A 24,185-nucleotide genomic window follows, 5' to 3' on the forward strand; every position below is an offset into this window, starting at 1 on the left:
GGACAACCAGCAGCAGGTGGAGAAGAGCCTGGCTGAGCTGAGGTCAGGGATTGACCCAAAGGAAAGACAGTTTTTCATGTTTACAGATCAAATAAAAACTTTTTTTTATCAATTCCAAAAACCACACTGTGGATCCACAAGTCCACGAATGAAGTTACTGAGTTCAGTAAAGAGCACACACAACAGTTTAAAGGTTTAAAGTGTCTCTGTAAAGCACAAGCAGTTGGATTGGAAGATTTCAATCTCAATGGAGCCAAACTGGATTTGGGGGCCAAATTTAGCCATCTCAACTGAATCTTTATTGTGTTTTGTATTTCTTTTGTACAAAGGAAGTTCTACTCAGACCTGTTCCCAATGAACACTGCAGAGAAACGAAAGAAAAGAAGACCACAGGTATTGATTGTTGCCTTGGTGCCTCTCCATGCATCTCACATTATGTGTCTTGATGGTTCAGTTGTCTTGTGGTGCATGGGTTAGAGTAGCAGAGCAAAGATACAGTACTTTGAGGGTATAGAGGCCTATAGGCACCTGTGTCATTTGCTTGCTCTATTGCTTTATGAGTGGATCATAACCCAGACAGAAAGAGAGTTTTGTTTTGCAAGCCCAGACAACTGCAGAATGGTTTTGTCTGAAATGATCCTGCACATTCCAGTATAAACGGAAGTGTATGTGAACAACTGAAGGAATAGAAAAGCAAAGGAATCTTCTGTTGTTGTCCCATTTCAAACTGTGCTGCACTTAACTTGTAAACTCGTACTCTTTTTTATGAGTTTTGAATTTGAAGTCTTTGTGTCGTGAAATACCTTCGGAAACTCACTGCCAATTGCCAAAACACAGAAGCGAACCAGAGACCTTTAGATCTTCAGTCTATGATGTTCTTCAACATCTGCAATGTTTCTATTCATATTTACTCCTCACATAAACATACAGTATACAGTATATGTATGAATATATACATATCAGACTTGTAATATCAGATTAATAATATCAGATTTGAAATAAATGTGCACTAATGCATTGCTTGGTTTCACAAAGTGAAGTGATGGAAGAGTCCTCTAATAGAGTTGTAATCACACTGTAGAGCAGGGCGTCAAACTTAAATTTGTCCCGCAGTGTAATTATATTTGGCCCGGGAGATCATATCAAATGTTTATCAGCGCTGTCCCGACGGTATATAGCGCAAAAACTATACGTTTGCAGCGCCGAGTTTACCCGCCGATTTGCCGACTTTCAAGCCCAGAAATGAAGGTTTTTATACCCCCCCCCCCAAACCGATCAGCCGTCCCGTGTTGTTTTATATCGTGTGTGTGTGTGTGTCCCCGTTTGATTGACACCCCTGCTGAAGAGACACACTGTAATGTAATGTGCTGCTGTTATTCAGTGTGTTTACAAAGTTTGCCAGAGAATCTTTATGATGACTTCAAACATTACTTTCTTCAGTCTCCTCATTCTTTGGAAAACAAATGATACTATCACGGGTTTAGTCATAGTTGTTGACGCGATGGAATGAATGGGCTGATTGTGAAGGAGAGCGCCCTCCATGGTCCAGCTTGAATATGACACATTGCTGTTCTTACACACATCAATCCAAAGAGGCAACACACAGCGAAGAGCGTTGATTGATTTGACAAACAACTTTATATTAAATGATTAAAACGTCGGTTGCTTTATCTTATTCCTGTTCCGGGGAGGGAGCAGGCAGCGGGACTCGAACACTGTTGGCAGAGAGAAAGGGAGCAGAGCAAACCAACACACACATGCACTGTAAACAGTGTGTAGAACAGTGCGACACTACAAGTCATTATGTTTATGAAACTTATGGAAATGATATGTGAATTGTTACACCATCAATATTCTACATCCAACTCCTCACCAGTGCCTCCCCGAGTTGACGTCAGACTTACAGCTGTACGACCGACACCATAGCAACCATAAGCATCTCCGAAAAGTTACGTCATAATGCTGTAGTTTAAACCTGCAGCCACAAGTGAGCCTGTTAATGTATCTGATACCAAAGCAGAGCCAACATGTTTGCCAAGAGGAATAACGAGGAAGAGGATTATTCTTATTACTGGCAGCTCACCAACGACTGGAGAGAGGACAAGAGATACAACGAGAACGGGGAGACAGCGGACACAAAGAGGAGAAAGGTCAGGCGAGGGGACGGGAATGTGGCCGCAGAGAACAGGGGTGTTCCCCCAGCAGCCTCTCCACATCACACGGAGTCCGCGGCGGAGACCATTAGCCGTCTGGGCCAGACGAGGGACAGCGAGACTGATCATCCAACGAAGAAGAGGGAGATCATGCGGGAAAACAACAAGTTGGTTTACGATCAAAACAATCAAATCAGAACTGTTTAATGTTCAGAGATAATCGGCAGAGAATACATAAAAGTCAAACATGGATACAACGGAACTATTAGAAGTCAAAATCTGAAATAATAACTTCTGCTATTATCTAACTATTTGCAAATGAAGACAAACTCATTACTCAATTCACATAAGTGACTATTTTATTTTTGCATCTTTGGACATCATTCCTTATAGTTGTTAGGCTGAACTGAAATTGCTCTTAGCTCTATTTATACAAATGTTTTGTATGATTGCATGTCTAGTGTGTAGTCTTGAGCAGACAGGTGATGCCCCGTAGGAAGTACACATTGTGACAGTTTGGCCCCATGTTTCTTGGACGAGGTAGCATGCAGAGCGTAGAAGAAGATGACAATCAAACACTCACAACCTCACTGTTACTCGGGTTTCGTACACGTCAATGTGACCAAACCCGGATGTCCGCCTGCTAATGTATCATATAAGGACAAAGCAGAACACGCGTAACGTAAACGTCACACTTGGGTTGAGAGCCAGAACAAATACAGAAGCTCAGCTGTATGTCCGCCGCTCAACTAACCTAAAAGGCGCTGCCTGATGACGTGTCGTCTCTCGTATTTAGGCAACAAAGCTTGTCTTTAAAGGTGCATTTCACTATTTCGACTGTTTCAACTTGCTGTAAATCCATATTCTAAATCACCTTTTGTTGACTGACCACATATCTGTCTCCCTCCCTCAGATTTGCGTCCCGTAAATGCCGACAGATGAAGAAGGAGTATGTGAAAGGCTTGGAAGAGCGTGTGGCAGCTCTGGAGAACCAAAACAAGACCCTGATAGAAGAAGTGGGCGCATTAAAGGGCTTTTTCTGTGTTAAAACAGAATGAGCTGGAGATGGAGGAGATTGACTATGAATAACAAACTGTGTATGAGATGTTACTGTTGCTGAAATTGTCCTTCACGCCAGATTTAAAAAAAAACAAAACATTTTTATAATCCCCACTCGTGTTTTTATCATTAATGGAAAACAAATTAAAGTTCTATTTTATGATTTAGATGAGTAACGTTGATGTTTGCAGTGTGAAACGATCAATTGCTCATTTTAAATTATTAATTATTATTAAATTATTTGGAACTAACTTCTGCCGTTTGAATAATGAGCAGTTCACGGTTTGTCCACACGATGGGGCTACTTCTCCATTTCTTACCTCAAAGGCTGTTATTATTAATAAGACGAGGTCCAATTCAGCTGCTGCTCATTCTGCTAATTAGAGTTGAGTCCACGCAGTAGTTTCCACCAGGCCACACAGCCAGAAGGGACGTAAGTCAGCTCTAGCTTTCATAAATGTAATTCTATATTATTTTTTACATTTAGTAACATCCCAAATTTTGAATAGAGTGGAATACACTCCATTTGTTCAGTTTCCTTGGGGGACATGTGTCAGATTGTTGATATTGATTTCGAACGTGCTGTGTCCTTTCTCGCCTATTGGGAGTCCCGTGTTCGCTTAAATATTCAACCTTTATTTTGCAACTTCACTGGCAGGAAAATAAATGATAAGCTATCCAGTTGATATAAGCCATATACTGCACCACTTTTCCTGTGTTAATGTGTTTGTTTGTGTAGGAGAATTTTACACAGCTTTGTTCATACACCACCTGTTATTTTCATGTCTAATGCCACTCGTCTTCATCTAACCAGAGCTGCTCAGATGTGTGTGAGCTGTCTGCTTCGCAGTAAATTCTTACTTGTAAACTCTGTGTGTATTCTGTGGCCACTACCCTGAATGCATGTAATCTTTATCAGTGTCTTGTCATACGATGATAACATTTACAAGTCTCCCTGTCTTGAGTGGGTGGGTCTATGATGGACAATGATGGCCTCACTGTGGAAATGTTCATGGACTGCTCTCCTTTTATTATATTATCACTGCCACACGTCTGTCCTCCAAATGCTCTCCCATGGTCATTGTTTCATTTGTCATCCAGAGCAAAGTCAAAGAGCAAAGAAGTCCTCTCAGAATTTTAACATCCCACTATTTTAAAAAGCACATTTTGGGCCCTAATCCCAGATTTTTTAAGGATTCCTTAAAAATTTTTTCCCCACATTTTCATCATATGTAAAACTGCCAACACAATGAACAAAATCATTCTCCCATGATAGACTGTCCACAAGTACATTTGTGTACTAGATGAAATGAAAACTTTCCCCAGCAAATTACAAATTATTGTTAATATAGATAACAGCAGTTGGTCAGTTACTGTTGTCTCACTGCGTGAATGTGGGAGGGAGGGGGTGGAGGCATGAGTCAACAAAGCTGACTGCAACTGAGACAACTGTCAGCAGCACAAAGTTCATTGATCGAGCAGCAAAAACTGCAACAGCTGGACTAAAAACCGACAACGTGTCGGTCATCCGAGAGAAGCACAGGGGGGATCAACAAAGGCACAAATATTCTATGCAAAGTGTCAGGACAACAACGAGGACATCTGGTCAGGTTTCTCTTTGTGTATCATGGTGAAATGTGCTGCATTCAGCCACAGATTTCCTCAACTGATGATATTGTAGCTTATTCCTTATGTTTTCAATGATTTGCTGCTGGCTTATCTAAATGTGTTTGACTCAACACAACGATGCAAAGCTACAATGCTTTTTGTCTACAGTGTGTGTGACTCTTTGCCTCTGAAAGTCTGGTGTCGCTGCTGCTTCCAACTGCAGGTCTTGATGCCAGATGATGGATTATGCTAAGAAATCTCTCAGCCTTCTGGCCCCAGCGTCCCTCTCCAAGTAAGAGTTAGAGCTTTACACCAGATGCACAGGTCACCATGACACCGGCTGCCTGTAGGGAAATGTTATCAGGCTGCCTGGAAGTACTTTCTATAACCCCTCCCCATTCTCTCAGGTGTGTGTCAGCCAGCACTTCGATGACCCAGCAGCTCCTGTCGGGTCGCGCTCCTCGGCCAAAACCCTTCCGGGTCACAAACGCTGACCGCAGAGTGAAGAAAGGCATCATGGCAGACGGCCTGGAAGAGCTGATTAACAAGGTGAGGAGGTGGGTGAGAGGGTGGAAGCTGGTTTGATAAGGGGGAAACTTCTCATGTTTGACTTGGGGGGCCTTCATCATTCATAAAAACTGGCAAGGTTGAAAGAGTGATAACATATAAGGCAAGTGAGGAAGCATGGAGGCCGGCTGCTGTGTAGGGGACTGGACCTGCTGCATACAGACTGGAGTGTCTTGATGCTTGACGTCTCATGATGCATGAGCAGAGAGACAAATTCAGCATGTCTACTGTTAAGCCATGTTTACCTCTCATTGTGAAGTTGATGCCCTCCATCATTGCAGTGATGTCATGGCAAACAAAAACCATGTCGGTGGCCTCGTTCAGATGAAAACGACTTTAAATTTTTTTTTTCAAAACACGGAGCATGTGAGCGTCTGACCCGTAGACTCAGACAGGTTGGCTGAGGCTCCTCTCTGTCGCTGCATTCTCAGGTCAGGGACTCGTTGAACGTGCAGTGCGTCGGCGCTGTGGTCCTCGATGAAGACGGCACCGGGGTGGACACGGAGGAGTTCTTCCAGACGCTGCCGGACAACGCGGCCCTCATGGTCCTGGAGAAGGGACAGAGGTGGAGCCCCTCACCGGTATGAAGCAGCACCCCGTCATACTCTTCACCCTTTCCCTGGATCCAGATCTAGGTGGGGCTGTGGGTGAGCTGATCTTGTCATACCCAGTGAGTGTGTGTGTGTGTGTGCAGAGTCTGGAAGGGATAAGACATGACTGCTCACTTTGTTATTCACAAACTCTGAATGATACACAGGTACGTATGTCTGGACTACAGATTAATACTGTGCCTGATGAAATTCAATCAAAAATGTCTTCGTCCTTCAAGCTGAATAACAAGGTGATGTCATCTATTGTGCACAGCCTCCCACCCGAGATTAGTTTGTGTCCTGGTGATTACAGAGAAAAGGACATGCTGAGGATGACAAAGGCATTATGGGATTTTAATAGTGTTTCACGCGAGAGCAATCATTTTTTCCGTAGAAATGGATCCACACACTGTTTCAGCCCAAAGTGTGTTTTCTTCATACTTCTCACTCATCACAACCACCAGTCTATGAAGGTGTCTGTGATGGCCCTGGGTTTGCCATAATAGGTTAGGACAGAAATGTTTTGTTCCTCAGGACCGCCCCTCTAAAGGACAACATGGGGACTGCAGGTCCCCGCTCAGGACAGATGTGGCCAAGCTGACCTTTGATCTGTACAAGAATAACCCCAAGGACTTCATCGGCTGCCTGAGTGTGAAGGCAACTCTGTATGGCGTTTATTCTGTGTCTTACGACTTACGCTGCTACGCCGCCAAAAGGATTCTGAAGTGAGTAAAGGACGCTTCTCTATTAGGACTTAATGTCAAAACATGTTTATTCTAACTTAACATGGTTTCTAGCTTAACATCTACAATGTCCCTTTTCTGCACTGCAGTTAATGACATAAGAAGTTGTGATATTTTCAACCATCTACTGGGTTTGTGCTCTGTGGCCCCGCCCTCTTCAGGGAGGCCCTGCGGTGGACCATCCTGTCCATGCAGGCGACGGGTCACATCCTCCTGGGTTCCTCCTGGTACATGGAGCAGCTGCTGGAGGAGGAAGGGGATCAGGCGGCGAGGAGACTGGTGCTGCCACAGGACGGCAGGATCAGGCAGCTGCAGAGTGCTCTGCTGGGCAGGGCATCGCCATGACGCTGGACTCCAAACACAACACTGTGGCACAGATGGAGCAGACACTTTGTCCACTTGTTGACTTAGGACACTGGGCAGGTGTCTCAGGTGATCTGTTCGTTCACCTGTTTGGAGACACGTCAGACACTACAACCTTCTCATCTCACACCCTGGTCTTGCTGTTACATGTAGCACTTGTTGTGTTCTGTCCTTTGCTTTTCTTGGAGATGATGATAAATAAACCGATTTACCTTTATTTTCCATGATCTGAGAGTACTTCAGTGTGTTGTGTGGTCCAGCGATCTGTCTTCCCTAATTTCCCCCTGTCCTGCCTGCTGTAGTCTGGCTCTGCTTCAGAAAGCACCACAGGATGAATGAGGGGAAGGGGCGTGTCTAACAGCTGTGCAGGGACAGTGATGGAGCAGAGCCCTCACACTGAGTGGAGAGAGAGGGGCTGATGGCTTCAGCTGGCTGAGGGGAGACGCTCCTGCCAAGTCGTTTGGAATGGCGTCTAGGGGAAAAGCTGCAATGACGATCTTAAAGTTGGCAATAATGTTTCATATTCAGAGGACTTTGACATGTTTTAGTGGCTCAGGCACCATGTGAGGTCCAGCTCCTCATGTTCTGCTCTGCTCTGTATTCGGTCTAAAAAAACAAAACCTTTTCATGAAATATAGCAAACAAACACACATGCAGGCTCACATGAATCATCAGATTTATTGTTGGTTTTAGTGGAATTGGATTATGAGCTCATCACATCTACAAAGTCAATGGGGCATCCAACACCTTTGCCATCACCTTCATTAGTGTTGCATCACATGGTGTCCGTCCTCATCTTGCATGCACCTCACTGGCTCGCTCACAGCAGCATGGGTGAAAACGTGTCTCAACACCACAAAGTACAGATGGGTGATGACACAACCATCACACTTATGATGGAAAACGGCGGGGGAAAAAAGCAGCACGGTCAAGTGTGTGTGTGTTTGTATGTGTGCTCTGTCTGGATGTGCGACTTAAGAAGCATTGTAGTCTTTCTGGATCACTTTGGGGCTTTGAGGGCCTTTGAGGAATTAAGCTAAATCTGTTTTTGTTATTAGACAATTCTCATGATGTCATAGGGAAACCAGGACCCCAAAACTGACATTAACCTTTGGAACTTGACCAGCACGACCACGAGAGTTTGGCCCCTCCCCCTTAAGTCAAGTCTTGAAGCGATCCTGACTGTGGATCTGACTTGAGCCGCCACTGCTCTCTTTCTCTCTCTCTCTCACACACACACACACACACACAAGCCGGGTGGTGAGTGGCCCCTATTGGAGCTGCTGCTGCTGAGCATGTGGTCTGCTGCTTCCCATCAACACACACACATGGATCACTGAAGACGCCGCTCGGAAACAGAGGTAAGAGCCAAGTTTTACCACAATCCCTGCATGTGTGTGTGTGTGTCAGTGTAAATGTGCAGTAAGTCTGCTCCGTATGCTTTGATGCGCGTTTAGTATCTTTCATAAATGCGCCTCAGCTTCTCTCGCCTCCACCGACCCGAGTCCATTCATTTAAGAGGCAATTAAGACCTGCTTTTGGTTTGATAAGATCGTGCACCTGAATGAAATCGTTGACTTCTTATTATCGCGCATTTACGCACTGAACTTTACGCGACTTTGTAACGAGGCTCAGATTTGTCGTTTTTGTTTCCAGGCCAACAAGACTTCATAACATCGAAACCTTTGATTCACAATGTTCAAATGTTCAAAGCTTTTTATGCTTTTGTATGTCATTTACCTGCAGCTCTTTCGTGCAAAGCAAAGCACGGAAGCTGTTGGTGTTTGTTTGAGGCTTACTGGATCTGAACACAGTATCGATCTGTGCAGAGGGATGTGGGTTCATATTGGAAACCTCTGGCGTGTGTGTAGGAGCTGCTGCTTCACAGTTACGAGCTTTGAGGCTGTGCGCGTCTCCCACGCTGCTGACGGAGAGCAGCTGTGTGTGTGTGTGTGTGTGTGTGTGTGTGTGTGTGTGTGTGTGTGTGTGTGTGTGTGTGTGTGTGTGCGCGCGCGCGCGCGCGTTTTCATCGCGTGCTTGTAGGCTACAGGGGAGAAACTCCTTCAAACAAAATCAGGCAGTATGATACCCCAATCTTTGATTTCTTTGTTATTTTGTGGCAAATAACCTCGAAACATAAATGCAATGAAACAGTTAAATCACTTATTCATCAAATATGAGAGCAGTGTCCTTTCATTATTTGTTTGGTGTGATATATGTAGTTGTTTAACCCCTTACAGTTTTGTTATTCCGGCTCATTGTACACACTTAAGGGATTGTAGTTGCTATGTGATGTTGGACCAAAGTGCTGCTGGTGTTCATATCAAAACATTTGTGGTCACGCAAATACTGTAAATGTGAACAGATACTATAGATCTGTCAGATGGGACAAGGCGAGCTGGCTAGTGTGTGTGTGTGTGTGTGTGTGTGTGTGTGTGTGTGTGTGTGTGTGTGTGAGAGAGAGGCGTGCCAGCTCACAGTACACAGTGGAACACACGTTTCTTCCTCTGGCCATATGCATGCTGTGTTCAGAGGAAGATGTGAGCCTTTGTAAAGTTACTAAATGCAGGGAAGCACAGCAGATGAGATGAGGCATTGATGAACGAGGGAAGGGAGGTGGAGGAGCGCAAGGCGGCAGAAGAAGAAGAAGAGGAAGGGAAGTCTTGATGAAAGCATTAGACTGTGCCTGCCTGTATGAGCCTTTGATTGTAAACATGAAGGGGCAACACTGACTGCAGCAGCACATACAGTATGAGGACGGAGTGTGTCATCTGTGTGTGTGTGTGTGTGAGTATGACGACGTCAACTGTCTTGCTGTACTAACAGCATTAATTGTCTCCTAATTGCCTCCTTCTGCAGTTAAGTGACCTCATCATTTTCCACCAAATCGCTTTCTGTGCTTCACCTGCGTTTACTTATCTCTCTCTCTCTCTCTCTCTCTCTCTCTCTCTCTCTCTCTCTCTCTCTCTCTCTCTCTCTCTCTCTCTCTCTCTCTCTCTCTCTCTCTCTCTCTCTCTCTCTCTCTCTCTCTCTCTCTCTCTCTCTCTCTCTCTCTCTCTCTCTCTCTCTCTCTCTCTCTCTCTCTCTCTCTCTCTCTCTCTCTCTCTCTCTCTCTCTCTCTCTCTCTCTCTCTCTCCTCATCCTTCTCTTAGTTTGCTTAGCATCCTGGCTATTTCAAGTCCATACTTCAGCTCGGCGATGAATAATTCACAGAGTGACTTCAGTGAGTGAGGGTGCCAGGAGACTTTGAGCAGGACTGAAATATCACCTGGGCCTCGCTTTGGCCCTGAAATCTGCCTCTATAGTGGATTTGTTTGCACCTGAGACAATGTTTCAAATAGCAAATAATTACTGCGGCTTATCTCTCCCATTCCCCCTGAAGCGACATGTAAAGCCATGCATACATCCATACATTAAAGATGACACTTCTGAGGGAGATTGGACTCAGATCTCTCTCTCTATTTCTCTCTGATGTCCTCAGCTCAGCTTCACACCAGATGAGACGCAAATATTTAAGACCCAGAGAACTGAGCAGTAAAAAGGGGGGAAAGCGATCAATGAGCCAATCACAGTGACACATAAAACAGACCTATGACCCATGTATGTGTGTGTGTGTTGACACTTTGGTGAAGGTTGATGGCAGTGTGCGGAGTGTGTGTGTTGGTTTATTCAACTACAGCATGTGTGATTGAGGGACATTTTGTCACCAGTGTCATCAAATAGTTTTCAGGCGTGCAGGTCAGGATGTATCAGTGGAAACTCTTAAGTGGAAACGCCCGTAGGTGTGAATGTGGGAAGAGCTTGTGTTTATGTTTGTTATCATCCCTATCATGTAACACTCAGGATGCACAGAGGAGCTTGTTCCTGAGACCAAGAACATGTTCACCTCCCTGTTTGATTTGACCGTCTTTGGTTCCATAGTTAATGACAAAATAGTAAGTGTTGTTGTTGTTGTAGCGCCACCATCAGGTTGATTGATTAATGCCCACCAAGTGTAGTTATAGTGCACATTAGCAGAATGAGGCATGCCCACTCATCTTTGGTAGCTTATTATAGCAAAGGACGCAAGAACAATAATAAAATAAGAAGCATTATTTGTCATAGTGCTGGTAAAACAAGAAAACAACTTTGTGTTTGCAGACTTGCTGTTGGGATTCAGAAGTAGGAGTTATATTTACATTTATTTATCATTTCAAATCCATCTACATCCCTTACAACCCCAGTGGTACATTGCATAAGACCCTGTGTATTCATCTACAAGACCACTTAGACACAACATGTGTCCTCTTGCACTGTGTGTGTGTGTGTGTGTGTGTGTGTGTGTGTGTGTGTGTGTGTGTGTGTGTGTGTGTGTGTGTGTGTGTGTGTGTGTGTGTGTGTGTGTGTGTGTGTGTGTGTGTGTGTGTGTGTGTGTGTGTGTGTGTGTGTGTGTGTGTGTGTGTGTGTGTGTGTGTGTGTGTGTGTGTGTGCGAACATGTGATAGCACACTCTCATACAAAGAGAAACAGTGTATGTAAGTTTCTCTGTGTTTCCTCTCTTTGTGATGTGGATGAGCATGTGGTGTACCTTGACATTTGTCTGAAATAACAGCTTGACGTATCAGCAGGGGTCCATTGGTCCTCATGCTGAGACACATGTACAGTAGTGTGTGTTTTCCGTGTGGGGGGCCATGTCCCCCCCCCCCCCCTCGCTGGCTCAATCTTCAGTCTTTAATGCTGTCAGTTCTATTCTGGTGCTCGGCTCGCTGCTTTGTAATTTGCTGATGGATTCAGCGTTGTGGCTTTTTGTGACTTGTGAAGAGGGGAAGCTGCCATTTAGCTGCTAAAAAGAGACGATCAACCGGATAATGATTGGACGCTAAAGAGACACTTTGTCTTTGATAATGTATTAATTTTGCATGGTTTTGTCTTTAACAGTAATGTAAAATATACACTATATAAATATAGTGATTGGATGATCAGTTGGACTGTGTCTTGGAACTGCTTCAGCACCTACTTTACTAAGCTGAATGGATATAAGTACTTCATATCTGTTGTGGAGAATATAACACCTAGAAAAAAAGCTTACTCTCAGTATCACTTGGCAAAAACGAAATTAAATAAAGACCTCGGATTGAGAATCATAAACTCTGTCTGCTCCCTCATTGGTATCTAATGTAGTTACATTTATATCCCTCTGTTGAATTGGAGGTTCTCACACTGATTTGGAAGCACCTTGCTGTTCATCTTTGCATATTAATGGGGAAAATTTCCTTCTCATGTAATTACTTTTTATTTTCTTAATTCTATGCTAAGGAGTGGTACAGTGAAGTAAATTATTTTTATTTAAAGGTAATAATCAAAGGTGCGGGTACAGTGTTTGTTATCATGTGAAGGTTTGTTAGCAAAAAAGGTAATTATTTATCTAAAAACAGTGGAGAGGAGATTGATCCATGGATACTGTGCACCAGCAGTCCTTGGCCTTCAGGAATTTCATGTTTTTGGTTTGCATTCTGTCCTCAGTCTTCACTGTGATTCTTTTCCTCCTGTGATTTCCTACATTTCCCATTTTGACGCTGCAGCAGTGAATAGGCCTAAACTTGTGGCATATGTACAAGTCGAGCATTAGATGGTGATAGTATAATGAATAGAAAAGAAACAAGCTATTTGCAGTGAAGAAATTGCCGTCACAGCTTCTGCTTAATAGAATTTTGCCATTTGTGGTTGTGAAATGCTGGTGCAGAGGGAGGATGAGTTGTGACTATTTGAGTGTTCAGAACAGAGAAGCAAAACCTAGTAGCAGCCACTGAGCTTTAAGCTGCTGAAACTTCAACTTTATCATCCAGAAGCAGATCACAAGCGGAAGAACGAAGATATAAACATCCATACACAGGTCACGTACAAAATGACATATAAAACACTGTAAATATGTACATATAAATACATATAAATGGGGTGGACATGAGTCTCTCTCTCTGTCTCTCACTCTCTCTCGCCCTCACTCGCTCGCTCGCTCACTCCAGTTGTAAGAACCCTTTCAACCGCGACAACAGTGAGCAGAAAATGATCCTGATAGGTAAAGATGGAGCCTCTGTGAATCTGCTACTAAAGCCCGGCAGCCCTAGTCTTCACCAGCTGCTCTTCTGCTATTCATCATAAAATAGTATAATAATAATATATAACTGTCCAGCATACTTATAATACATACATATACAACCTTATATTTATTAACCTGAAATCTTTTAGCCTCTTCATTAAGGAGCTCACATCTAACCGCATTACAAAGTCAGAGTAATTGTGACTCTGACTCTAATTGTGACCCTTCACTCTGACTCAAATCATCAGGTTCATATCAATTCTTGACACTTCTGCTTCACTGCAGCGCTTTTTGCTTTCAGTCTTTAATGAGCAGATTAAACAGCACTGCAAAGAAAATGAATCAAAACTTTGCAAAAAAAATACAAAATGTACTACAGATGTTTACGTTGAATAATTTGGTCACGTTTCAATTGAGGCAAAAAAAATGGCGGAGTGGAGTGTGTATGTAAGTGTACAGTGTGGTTTCCATAGGAACAGATCACAGACATAAACTGTGCTGTACAATAGTACGACCACAGACCTTTTTTTTGGCAGCTCGCCCTCACTGCAAAGCAAAGCCTCTCGCCTATTGAGTGATCAGCCATCATCGTCATCTTTATCATCATGCTTCTTTCTTCTTCCTTCTTTTACTGGAGCAATCATGAGGCAGTCTATGGGGGCCACTGCACTCGGTTAGGGACTGGATGAAACTAGGAAACCAGCAGCGGTTAGGGAGTTCTGATGTTTTGGAGTGGAAAAAGTGCTTCCACCTCTGCTCCCTGGGACATGTTGTTTACCAGCTCCTGGAGAGTCGCTCTTTTCAACTTCCTTCTCCTCGCTCCGGCTTTTAGTTCCGACTGAGTTCTCTGTTCACTTCCACGAGCCGTTTCACACTCTACCTCAGTCTCTTCCAATCCCATCTATATTAGCTTTGCTGCCTCAGCACGTGGCTGCTGCTCGCACGCCATCGATTCTTTTTTTCTCATGTTGCCTTTAACTTTCCGCAGCCTCCCTCTCTTCCTCTCCGCTCTGAGAAGTAGCTTTTCTGTTTTTGTTTGTTCATCATGCCCCTTGTTGTCATGAAACTCAGCTCTCTGAAGTTGCTTTGGCTCACACGTCAGTTTACAGTAGAGCCCCGGTGGTCTTAAGGGAATTCTGTTTCCTCCCACACTGTGTTTACTTTACACAGGGAACACAGGAATGAGTGAAAATCAACAAGAGGCAGGCATTTTTATATGGAGTTACTAAAGCAATACTTGATAAATCAACTGGACAAATGCTTGGCGTTGCGCTCGGACTAACTGAGCAGACCAGTCACTATGTTTACATGCGTTCAAATCCTACAACAATGCTGCGATTTATGCAAGTAAGATGTATACATGGACAGAATGAACAGGATCCCACTGTTCACAGAATATAGTCCTAGAATCCTGGATACGATTTAGGCTCATTTCAATCACATCACGTTGTATGTTCCCATGATGTTTGATGAAAAATAGATTTCTCAACATTTGCATGTGAATGTGAGCTCACTTGTCTGTGATTTTGCAGCTCCCTGTCTACTCCACAGGAATCTAACACGTTGTTGGCTTTCTATTCATTCCATTGTTTTTGAAGACACTTGACGCATTGGAACAATGTATATTGTCCATCACATGGTTCATTGGGACTTCACTCATCTCTCACCCTGAAGCCTCTGGGAATCACAGTTGCCGTCACCAGCAGAATGTCACCAAAGACCTCAACACCAAAGCACCTACGTCCTCATTAATCATGACCCTCGTCATGTGGTTGCCTTGACAACCGTGTTAGGGAACGAATGAGTCCATTACTCAACTGAAGGTTTTGTTGCTGGATCAGTTGAGGGTTGATTTGTGGTGGATATGTTCTGTCTGACATTTGTCACGCTCTTTGACTTTTACCTTTTTTTTTTTACCTTTTAAGAATTACGAGATAGGAAAGAGGGATTTCAGTTGATTTCCCGCAGGCACAATCAGTATCCTCCCGCTAATCAATGACTAGCAGCTGTGTTTGACACTCCGCCTTTAATCACGAGGTGTCAATACCACAGTGAGAAACTCTCCTGGTGTCTATTAATGCTTCAAGGTGAGCGTTACTTTGATGACTTCAATCAAAGTGAGTCCACAAGATCACAGCACCTCACATCACAAAGCACCAATGAGGCCAGAATGTCAATTAGACGGGACATGTTTACCTTAATGTAACACAGCTAGAGAGAGAGTGACTGTTTCCTTCTGCAGCTTGCATGATATTTAAAACTTTGTTAAAAAAAAGATCACTTCACTGTAATGCAATGGGTTTGAGGTTTGAGGGGGAAGTCAAGTAAATGAAAAAGGATTGCAATATGCCATTAAGACTCAAATATGACATCAGCTGCTTTAACAAAGTCATTAATGTAGCCTTTAATTTTAAACATGATGAAAGAAAAAAACATTAGGCCTTCTTGTCTTTCATCTATGTGATTATTATTGTGTGTTATTATTGTGTTTGTTTAAAATATGACCAATTTCCCCTTTAACAAGCTGGATCAGTATTCCACACCAAATCCCAAATGAAAACAAAATCACATTTTGCATAATCAGATGTCAAACCTCACCAACATGACTGAGGTGTTCAGGGCCTGAAGCTGTGTTGTGATTGATGGATATTCATCAGTTTTCATCCCAGTCTCTGATGTGAGAGGTGTAATGTGTGCTCGCTGCTTGGCTTTGTTTATTTTGAGTAAAATTGATGTGACATGTGATGTTGTTAATAAAATTAATTTAGTTTGGACAAGAGCTTTTGGTTTTCAAAATACGTTCAGTCAGATGCATAGTAAGTATAGCAAGCGGGTCTGTGAGTGCAGATCATAATCAGTCCTGTGTAAGTAATTGAATGTGTTCTTGTCTGATGGCCCGTTGGTCTGATTACACAACTTCATTCAGTTTGGCTTTTCCCAGAGCACCGGCGTGCATTAGTGACGGCCCATTGTGCTGCCTTGCCGTTCTGACAGCAGCTTCAATGGCAGTCAGAAATACTCTTAGGAGACATAATGGAATTGGAATGATGCATAATGAAGCACCTGTTCAATCTGCAGATGCTGGTGGTAAGAATACGTATAGATGGATGGATGGATGGATAGATGGATAGATAGATGGATGGATAGATCAACGTGTCTGCCCCTCAGGAGTGAGAATAATATGTTTTGATGCACTGCTCCACACTTCATCACTCATCGCTCTGCCTTGTGCGCTTGTCTCCACAGTACTGACAGCCAGCTGTTATTCACCCCTGCATCATGGAGGCTCAGCCCGGTGCATCATGGGAGCTAGTCAATGGTCTGACAGGCACAATATATGAGGACTGAGAGGTCGCCATGGAGACTGACAGCTACACATTGAGCCCGGCGACGACGGACTGGGTCAGGATGGTGGCCACCCTGGGGGGGACGGGGGACCCTCAGGAGCAGGTGGAAGGTGCGTCGTACGGCAGCCCGGCGGCCTGGTTTATGCCGTACTCGCTGAGCTACCAGGTGTCCCTCACGGCCTTCCTCATGTTGGAGCTGGTGCTTGGTTTCAGCAGCAATCTCACAGTGCTGGTGCTCTACTGCTCCCAGTCCAATTTGGTGGACTCGGTCAGCAACATGGTGACGGTGAATCTGCACGTGCTGGATGTGGTGGTGTGTGTGCTCTGCCTGCCCCTCACACTGGTGGTGGTGCTACTGCCACCGGGTCCCAACCTGGCCCTGCTGTGCTGCTTCCACGAGGCCTGCGTAACCTTTGCCAGCATTGCCACGGCAATTAACGTCCTGGTTATCAGCTTGGACCGCTATGACATCTCAGTTCGTCCGGCCAACAGGCTGCTGACGACACGCAGAGCGGCGCTGCTCTTGGCTGCTGTTTGGATCACCTCTGTAGCTGTGTTCTTCATCCCATTCCTGGAGGTGGAGTTGTCCAGTGATGAAGGGACAGAGCAGAGTGACGCGGTCACACCCATGTCTGTGTCGTCCCGTGACATCAGTGCTACAGAGGTGCCAGCGTGGCGCAACAGGACCCTGCTGTGTGTAGGCGGGCAGGGCTATCACACAGGCGTGGGCATGTATTACCATCTTATGCTGCAGGTACCCATCTTCTTCACCACAGTGGCGGTGATGCTCTTCACTTACTCCAGAATACTGAGGGCTCTGAATATTCGCATTGGCTCCCACATGAAAAAGAGCCAGCGTTTTACGGGACCCTCCTGCAGGGGGCGCCATAAAAGGCATAAAAAGAAGAAAGCAGGCTTTAGAGTGGAGGGTGGTGTGGAGGGAGGGGGGGAGCAGTGCACCATAGATGGTTCCAAACAGTGCAGCCACCCTCCCCTCATCCCATCCCCGTCTCCCACTCCCACAGCTACCTCCCCCCCAGCCTTGTGTTCTTCTGCTCAGCTGGTCACGGCTGCCACCCCTATGCCAGCCACCATGGGGGTCCAGGCCTCCGTGACAGCCATCATCGCGCTGCGGAGGGCAGTCCGGCGACACCGCGATCGAAGAGAGCGCCAGCGTCGCGTTTTCAAGATGTCGCTCATTATCATCGCCACCTTCCTGGGCTGTTGGGCTCCACTTTCTGTGACCAACGTGCTAATCCTTGGCATAGGCCCCAATGACGCACTAGTCAGCATACGCCTCTGGTTCCTAGCACTGGCCTATGTCACCACTGTCTCCCACCCTTTGCTCTATGCTTTCACCCGTCAGAAGTTGCGCCTTGCCCTTCGTGCCAAGGTGAAGAAGAGGGTGGTGTCCCTACTCCAAGTTGATCCTTCACCAGGGGGCACTGTCATACACAACTCCTGGGTGGAGAACAGAAAGACCTGTCGACAGGTGAGGGTGGAAGCAAGTGAAGCTACAGACCGCTGCCTGGCAGAGGCTCTGTGAGACTGCAACACACACAGACGCATGAGGGCCAGTGTGTTTTAATAATCAGGATGGAGCCACAGGTGTTTTCCATTTTGAAACTCACCAGTGCATGAAGCCTGTAAGAAATGTGAAAAACATATTTCCACCACTGGGAAATGTTTTAATGTAACTACCAGCAAGCCGATGCTAAATAGAGTGAAGGCAAACCTCAGAGAGAGAGCTTGCAGAGAGAGGATGCAGGAGGCAGAGAGAGGATGCAGGATGCACAGCTGATACATTCCATGTGTATATCAATTCTCTGTATTCAGCCCTGAAGACTTAACATGTGGACTCGTGTATAAAGTGTATAGTAGAGTGTCTCATGCTGGTACTTGCATAACTGCTCCAAAGAATGTGTTTAGCCAGCAGATAATCTGATCTGCCACCCACTGAAATGCTCCAAGGCAGCTCGAAGAGAAAACATTCAGATGTTTATGCTTTAAAGAAAGCTAACAGTCTTTCAAACAGGTTTAATTTGATCTCTGCCTTAATGTTTTGCATTCTGAGCTAAACTGGATGCAGGATACTTAGGAGGCTGGGTGCACAGAGGAGGAGGAGGAAGAGGAGGAAGTGGAGGAGGAGGTCATTTATTGGCCAACGTGAAATATTAAATGTAGTTTTGCTCATATGGTCAAATATTTCAGTGTTTATTTTCAAATAATGTCAAGCTTATTCGTGTAAAAGGATCACCACTTTTTGTATCAGATGCTGTAATATCAATATTTTGTATATAGTGCAGGGGGGCGGTTCATACTTTGTCCAAATAGTAAAGAAGACCTCTAGCTCATGAATGATCAGGTATTGTAATGATTATGCATTAGTTATAAACCAAACTGAAGTAGCTCAGCTGTGACGGCACCAAATCGAACAGGAAGACTTTGCAAATGAAATGCAGGGGTTCTCAAACTGTGTCACAAGTACGGTGGGTGGTACTTGCGCATAGTCAAAACAATTGAAACCGATGGATGTGAAGGCGATGTGAAGTCTTTTTTAAACATTTCCATGCACATGTGAAGCTTTCTGTGATGGTGGGTAGAGTCGGTGTGTGTTTGTGAGGTGATTCTTAACTGTGTCTGTTTGAGTTTAAAAGCATCTAATATAATGCAATCCACTTTATAAATGAATTCTGCATTTGTGGACAAAATGAAATGCATAAATTCCTCACGACGACATGCAGAATCCAGTCCCTTTAAACTGTGTCACTTATTTGGTTGAAAACTGAATATCTATGCGTCATATAGTCTAATTGTGTCCATTTTATTGGATTGCATTATATTCTAAGAAATCCACGTGAATTTTTAGTCCTATATACTCTGTTTATACTAACCATAATGAAATGTATAAACGTAACATCTGCTGTGCAAGTGACTCAGTCTATATTAGGCTCTGCATTGATCTTAGGCTGATGTTTGTAGATTAGAAAGTATTCCTGGTTCATCTGTGTGTCAGCACCTGCACAGCCGCTCAACCTTAGTGTCACACAAACACACCAACAGCGTCACCATGGTGGAGCTCAGACAGACCCATGGAGTTCTGAACAGGTTGGCTGTTTGCTGTTGACATTGTTCTATCTACTCTCAGATTCACTGTTAGAATGCTGCACTCACGTCCAACAACACACGGTTTCTCACGCTGAGAATGAATGCCTTCCTGAATGTATACACACACATCCACTGGAAAGTAGTTATATTATACTGTATGTATATTGAGAATATGCTGTCTTTCTAATTTCCTCCCCAAAGTTCTTATGTGAATGTATCATGATGGAAATTTGACAAATATCAATAAATATTGAGGTCTAGATTTGCCTTTGTGCTGTTCATGTCTGTGGAAGACTTCACTGAGGAGTCGTACTGCTTTGATGAGTACTACATAAAGAATTTACCCAAGAGCAATGTTGCTGCAAGCCAAACGGCATGTGAGTAATATATGGTACTTCGTGTTAACTCACATGATCATGTGTTCTCTACCTGGAGAGAGACACAGAGGGGATTTATTGGGGAACTGAAGAATAACAGCTACACTGTTGAAGCAAACACAACACTTAAGGAAGAGACATGCAGCCTTTGTGCACCACGAGGCTGTTTGTACTCTTTGCTCAGTGTTTCAATGACTCTTTGTTTATGTAGTAGGAGTGTGTGTTCACCCCATCAATAATAGACAGTGCCAGAATAGTCAAAAGCAGTCATATGCAAAAGGTGGGGCAACATTTTGCATTATTTGAAATCTAGAATTTTGTCATACCTTAGCTGGCAATGTAAGCATAGCGTTTGTCAGGTACTTCAAAACTACACTGCACACAGAGTTCAAGTACATATTCACTGGCCTGTTGTATGTCTTCTGAATGACACCGGAGCCTAGCGTGCTCACTGAGTGCGTACCTATAAAGAGTGGGTTCCCTCATTTCACTGATTACTAAACTTGCAGCATTTCTTTCATTATTTTCCCACCGAGCTGTGCAGTGCAGAGCTGGTCAAACGTGCAAACAGAAAGTCTTCAAACCTGGCGTGGGCTTGGTATTGAGTGGGAGGGGAGGGAGGTGCTACAGACCACTGCAGTACACTGTAGGAAAGGAAAGGTCATGTACAGTATGTGGGATGGAGCCTACAGGCCAAAACAATACAGAAGCATCTGATCATGACGAGCATAGTAAGACCACAGCCTGGATTTGATTCTTGCACACTGTAATATTGTTTCTAGTACAGTCAAGTCTCAAAATTGTTTCACATGGCAACAGGTGGTGGATCCAGTTTTCAAGCTTCAATTCTGACAAAGAGATCAAATGTGCTCATTCAAGTAGATGGAGAAGAACGCCACCGTTTACAGTGTTGATTTATTTTCATATGTTGGTTCAAGACAAACCTAGAAAACACTTTGCTCTATAAACTACAGTTATATAATGGACACAAATATCATACAAAAAAATACAAATAATCACATATAGGATAGTCACATCCGGCAGGTACATTGGCTGCATTCTGTAAGAAGAACACTGTGCTTGCCGCCGGTTGGTTGATATTCTTATTTATGCTAACCATCTGCAGTCTAAAGTCGTATTTTTTTCATATCTCAGGAATGTGCCCCGGGGAGGGAAACAGCATGAGAAGGATGCAGAGCGCTGAACATATACACATTAATCTCATTTGATGATGCATTACCCGAAGGAACCGAGTACAATGTAGCGCTCATCTGCAGAACACCAAGTCCTCTACAGAACAACCACATGTTACTGGAGTGAGTCAACTCACAGTTGGATAGGGAAAATTGCTGACCCTCCACGCCTCCATCGCCCACTCTGAACACCCCCACCAACACGCCACTTCATCGCCAGACTGTCTCTTTCCACTGTAACACTCCCACTGCAGGAACATTGCAACTGAAAATGCTACAATAAGAATCACGGGTCCAGTTAAAGAAAGACTTTTTGATTGACAGATTTTGTGTTGACTTCTCCAGTGCATTCCACACCATCCAGCCATCACTACTAAGGGGAAGGGTGTAAGCGATGAAGGTAGACACGTCCACCATTTCCTGGATTACTGACCATCTGACTGACAGACAACAGTTTGTCCGACTGAGTAATGTTCTGTCTGAAATGGTGGTTAGTAACACTGGAGCTCCACAGGGGGCCGTGCTGTCTCCCTTCCTTTTCACCTTGTAAACCACAGACTTTCAGTACAACTCTGGGTCTTGCCACTTGCAGAAGTTTTCTGATGACTCTGGGTGTATAAGGGATGGACGGGAGGAGGAGTACAGAACACTGGTGGAGGATTTTGTAGGGTTGTCTGGTAGGAATCCTCTGATCCTGAATGTGGCCAAGACCAGGGAGATGGTCATTGATTTCAGAAGGAAGAGGACGGTTTCACGGCCCCTGTGCATTCTGGTTGAGGATGTTCAGGTGGTGGAGGATTATAAATACCTTGGGAGTCCACATCGACAACAGGCTGGACTGGAAGACCAAGACTGAGGCTGTATACAGGAAGGGGATGAGCAGATGCTTTTTCCTGAGGAAGCTGAGATCTTTCACTTAAACTTATTAAGAAGGCTGGCTCTGTAATTGGCTGCAAACCAGAAGCTTTTGGGACTGTGATGGAGAAGAGGTCACTAAACAAACTTATCCATCATGGATAGCCCTGATCATCCTCTCCATCACCTACTGGACAGATCGTATTGTCTGCTGCAGCAGTTTGCGCAAAATGCTTTTTTCAAATATAACAGGATTTACTTTGTATTTTCCCATTTGTTTCCGTCATGCACAGATTCTGTCATGCAAAAGAAAAATGATATTTAAGTGGATAGACAATTACAATAATGCAAAATTGATTTGAACCTTGGGGCTCAGTGTGTGTGTGTTAGAGATGACTCATGCATGGCCACCATACATACCAGTTTAGGATCAATAAAAATCTATCTATCGATCTATCCATTCTATCTGATGTAAATACCAACCAAATAAGGAAACGTAACGTGCATAGAGCGCTCTCTGGTGGAGAATAAGAAATATGTAGACACTCGTGTTGAGATCCGTGGCAAAGGTTTGAAATTGAGAGTTTACACCTGTTTTTGACTTCAAACTCGTGCTGCAGATGAGTTTAAAGAGAAAATAATTATAAATACTCGCAAGTTTTTACAAGCAACGAACCGCAGCATGGCTTTAAATGGAACACATGTATGTAAAACACATGTATTTCTGACTCCTATCATTCAGTTAAAATCTTTAACTTAGCCAATTCAGTGAATCAGATGTATTATTGTTACTCCAACCAAGCATCATACTTCAGATATCAGTTTGGGAGAAATCTAATTGAATCTCTAGAGAGACGGAAAAGCCATATCAACAAACTGGTAGGCGTGTGAAGTCTTAAGGTCCGCTGTGAGTAAATAAAGGAAACTCCAGGTGAAAACAGGTATTTATGTATTTTTCATAATAAACAACATTAACATACAGGAGGAGGCAGTAGCTCTGGGTACAGCTTCCGCTTGGGAACCGGAGGGTTGCTGGTTTGAGTCCCTGCCGAGGTGCCCCTGAGCAAGGCACCTAACCCTCAATTGCTCCCCCCTCTGCGAAGGGTGGTAATGTAATGTAAGTCGCTTTTGATAAAAGCGTCTGCCAAATGATCATAATGTAATGTAATGTAATACAGCGCTTGTTTTTCACTGTCACTCTCCTCTGCCTCTAAGGAAGCAGGTCATCCTGTTTTGACACAGTAAAAGTCTTTTAAAGTGTTGACTTCTTCAATCAGCGTCTTGTTCTGTTTCTCCAGTGATGCCACACGAGTTTCCAGGCATTTCACGTATTCCTTTTTCTTCTGTCGACATTTACGGGCTGCAAATCTGAGGGGGAGGGGAAGGGGTTAATTTAATGTATTATTATTATTTACTTAATTTATTCTGTGCAGATTATCTCTGAATATTAAACAGTTCTGATTTGATTGTTTTGATCGTAAAACTACTTGTTGCTTTCCCGCATGATCTCCCTCTTCAGCGTTGGATGATTGGTCTCGCTGTCCCTCGTCTGTCCCTCATGGCTGGTGGTCTCAGTCGGGGACTCCATGTGATGTGGAGAGTCTTCTTCAGAAACAAACTTGTCCTCTGCGGCCACATTCCCGTCCCCACGCCGGACTTTTCTCCTATTTATTTCTTTTGTCTCACCGTCTACGTTGCATCTCATGCCCGCGTTCCACTGGTTCGAGAGACGGCAGTAATAGGAGTAATCTTCTTCGTTATTTCTGGGGGCAAACATGTTCGCTCTGCTCTGGTACCAAACACAATAACGGGCTCATTCATGGCTGTTGGTTGAAGCACAGTTGTATGGCGTCACTTTATCTGTATATCCACTATGGCGACATTAGCTTTCTGACGTCAAACTCGCGACTTTCACACGGCAGAGCGCGTGCCTCCCTTCGCGCCCGAGGCGAGTGTCGCGCGAGCTCTGTTCTGTTCTGTACGTTCTGGGAAAAGCGCCTCGGGGTGATCTTTGTTGGGATTCGGCCCTTTCAAAATAAAGTTGAATATTGAATTTCAACAAGCACCATTCCTCCAATCGCCTTCACATAGCAGACACATTGTTAAGGGCCCCAGCCTGTGAGTAGCTTTGCATCACATTAACATTT

At 44.3% G+C, this 24,185-nt stretch overlaps 3 protein-coding genes across 3 annotated transcripts; all 3 read left to right on the forward strand.

Moving 5' to 3' along the window:
* Nucleotides 1-2,000: 2,000 nt before the first annotated feature.
* On the forward strand, nt 2,001-4,370 carry LOC143005353 (cyclic AMP-dependent transcription factor ATF-1-like). Its single transcript, XM_076156744.1, has 2 exons — nt 2,001-2,320; nt 3,067-4,370. Exons 1-2 carry the CDS (start codon nt 2,028-2,030, stop codon nt 3,209-3,211), a joined length of 438 nt encoding a protein of 145 aa, XP_076012859.1. The 5' UTR covers nt 2,001-2,027; the 3' UTR covers nt 3,212-4,370.
* A 299-nt stretch (nt 4,371-4,669) lies between these two features.
* Nucleotides 4,670-7,286, forward strand: LOC143005345 (lipid transferase CIDEC-like). The gene is made up of 6 exons (XM_076156732.1): nt 4,670-4,817; nt 5,044-5,112; nt 5,228-5,369; nt 5,819-5,968; nt 6,512-6,702; nt 6,882-7,286. The coding sequence occupies exons 2-6, from the start codon at nt 5,057-5,059 to the stop codon at nt 7,063-7,065; spliced, it is 723 nt and encodes a 240-aa protein (XP_076012847.1). The 5' UTR covers nt 4,670-4,817; nt 5,044-5,056; the 3' UTR covers nt 7,066-7,286.
* A 1,115-nt stretch (nt 7,287-8,401) lies between these two features.
* Nucleotides 8,402-19,863, forward strand: LOC143005188 (G-protein coupled receptor 22-like). The gene is made up of 2 exons (XM_076156424.1): nt 8,402-8,444; nt 16,405-19,863. Exon 2 carries the CDS (start codon nt 16,516-16,518, stop codon nt 18,049-18,051), a length of 1,536 nt encoding a protein of 511 aa, XP_076012539.1. The 5' UTR covers nt 8,402-8,444; nt 16,405-16,515; the 3' UTR covers nt 18,052-19,863.
* The last annotated feature ends 4,322 nt before the right edge of the window (nt 19,864-24,185 follow it).

Source organism: Genypterus blacodes, unplaced genomic scaffold, assembly GCF_046128005.1.
Source record: "Genypterus blacodes isolate CSIRO-AG114 ecotype Tasmania unplaced genomic scaffold, CSIRO-AGI_Gbla_v1 ptg000070l_1, whole genome shotgun sequence".
Classification (NCBI taxonomy): Eukaryota; Metazoa; Chordata; class Actinopteri; order Ophidiiformes; family Ophidiidae; genus Genypterus; species Genypterus blacodes.

Bases quoted from the DNA above. Each gene is read 5' to 3' on its own strand.
- LOC143005353 (XM_076156744.1), top strand. From the start codon at position 2,028: ATGTTTGCCAAGAGGAATAACGAGGAAGAGGATTATTCTTATTACTGG. The intron at 2,321-3,066 runs GTTGGTTTACGA...TCCCTCCCTCAG, and splicing joins ATCATGCGGGAAAACAACAA to ATTTGCGTCCCGTAAATGCC.
- LOC143005345 (XM_076156732.1), top strand. From the start codon at position 5,057: ATGATGGATTATGCTAAGAAATCTCTCAGCCTTCTGGCCCCAGCGTCC. The intron at 5,113-5,227 runs GTAAGAGTTAGA...CCATTCTCTCAG, and splicing joins GCCCCAGCGTCCCTCTCCAA to GTGTGTGTCAGCCAGCACTT. The intron at 6,703-6,881 runs GTGAGTAAAGGA...CGCCCTCTTCAG, and splicing joins GCCGCCAAAAGGATTCTGAA to GGAGGCCCTGCGGTGGACCA.
- LOC143005188 (XM_076156424.1), top strand. From the start codon at position 16,516: ATGGAGACTGACAGCTACACATTGAGCCCGGCGACGACGGACTGGGTC.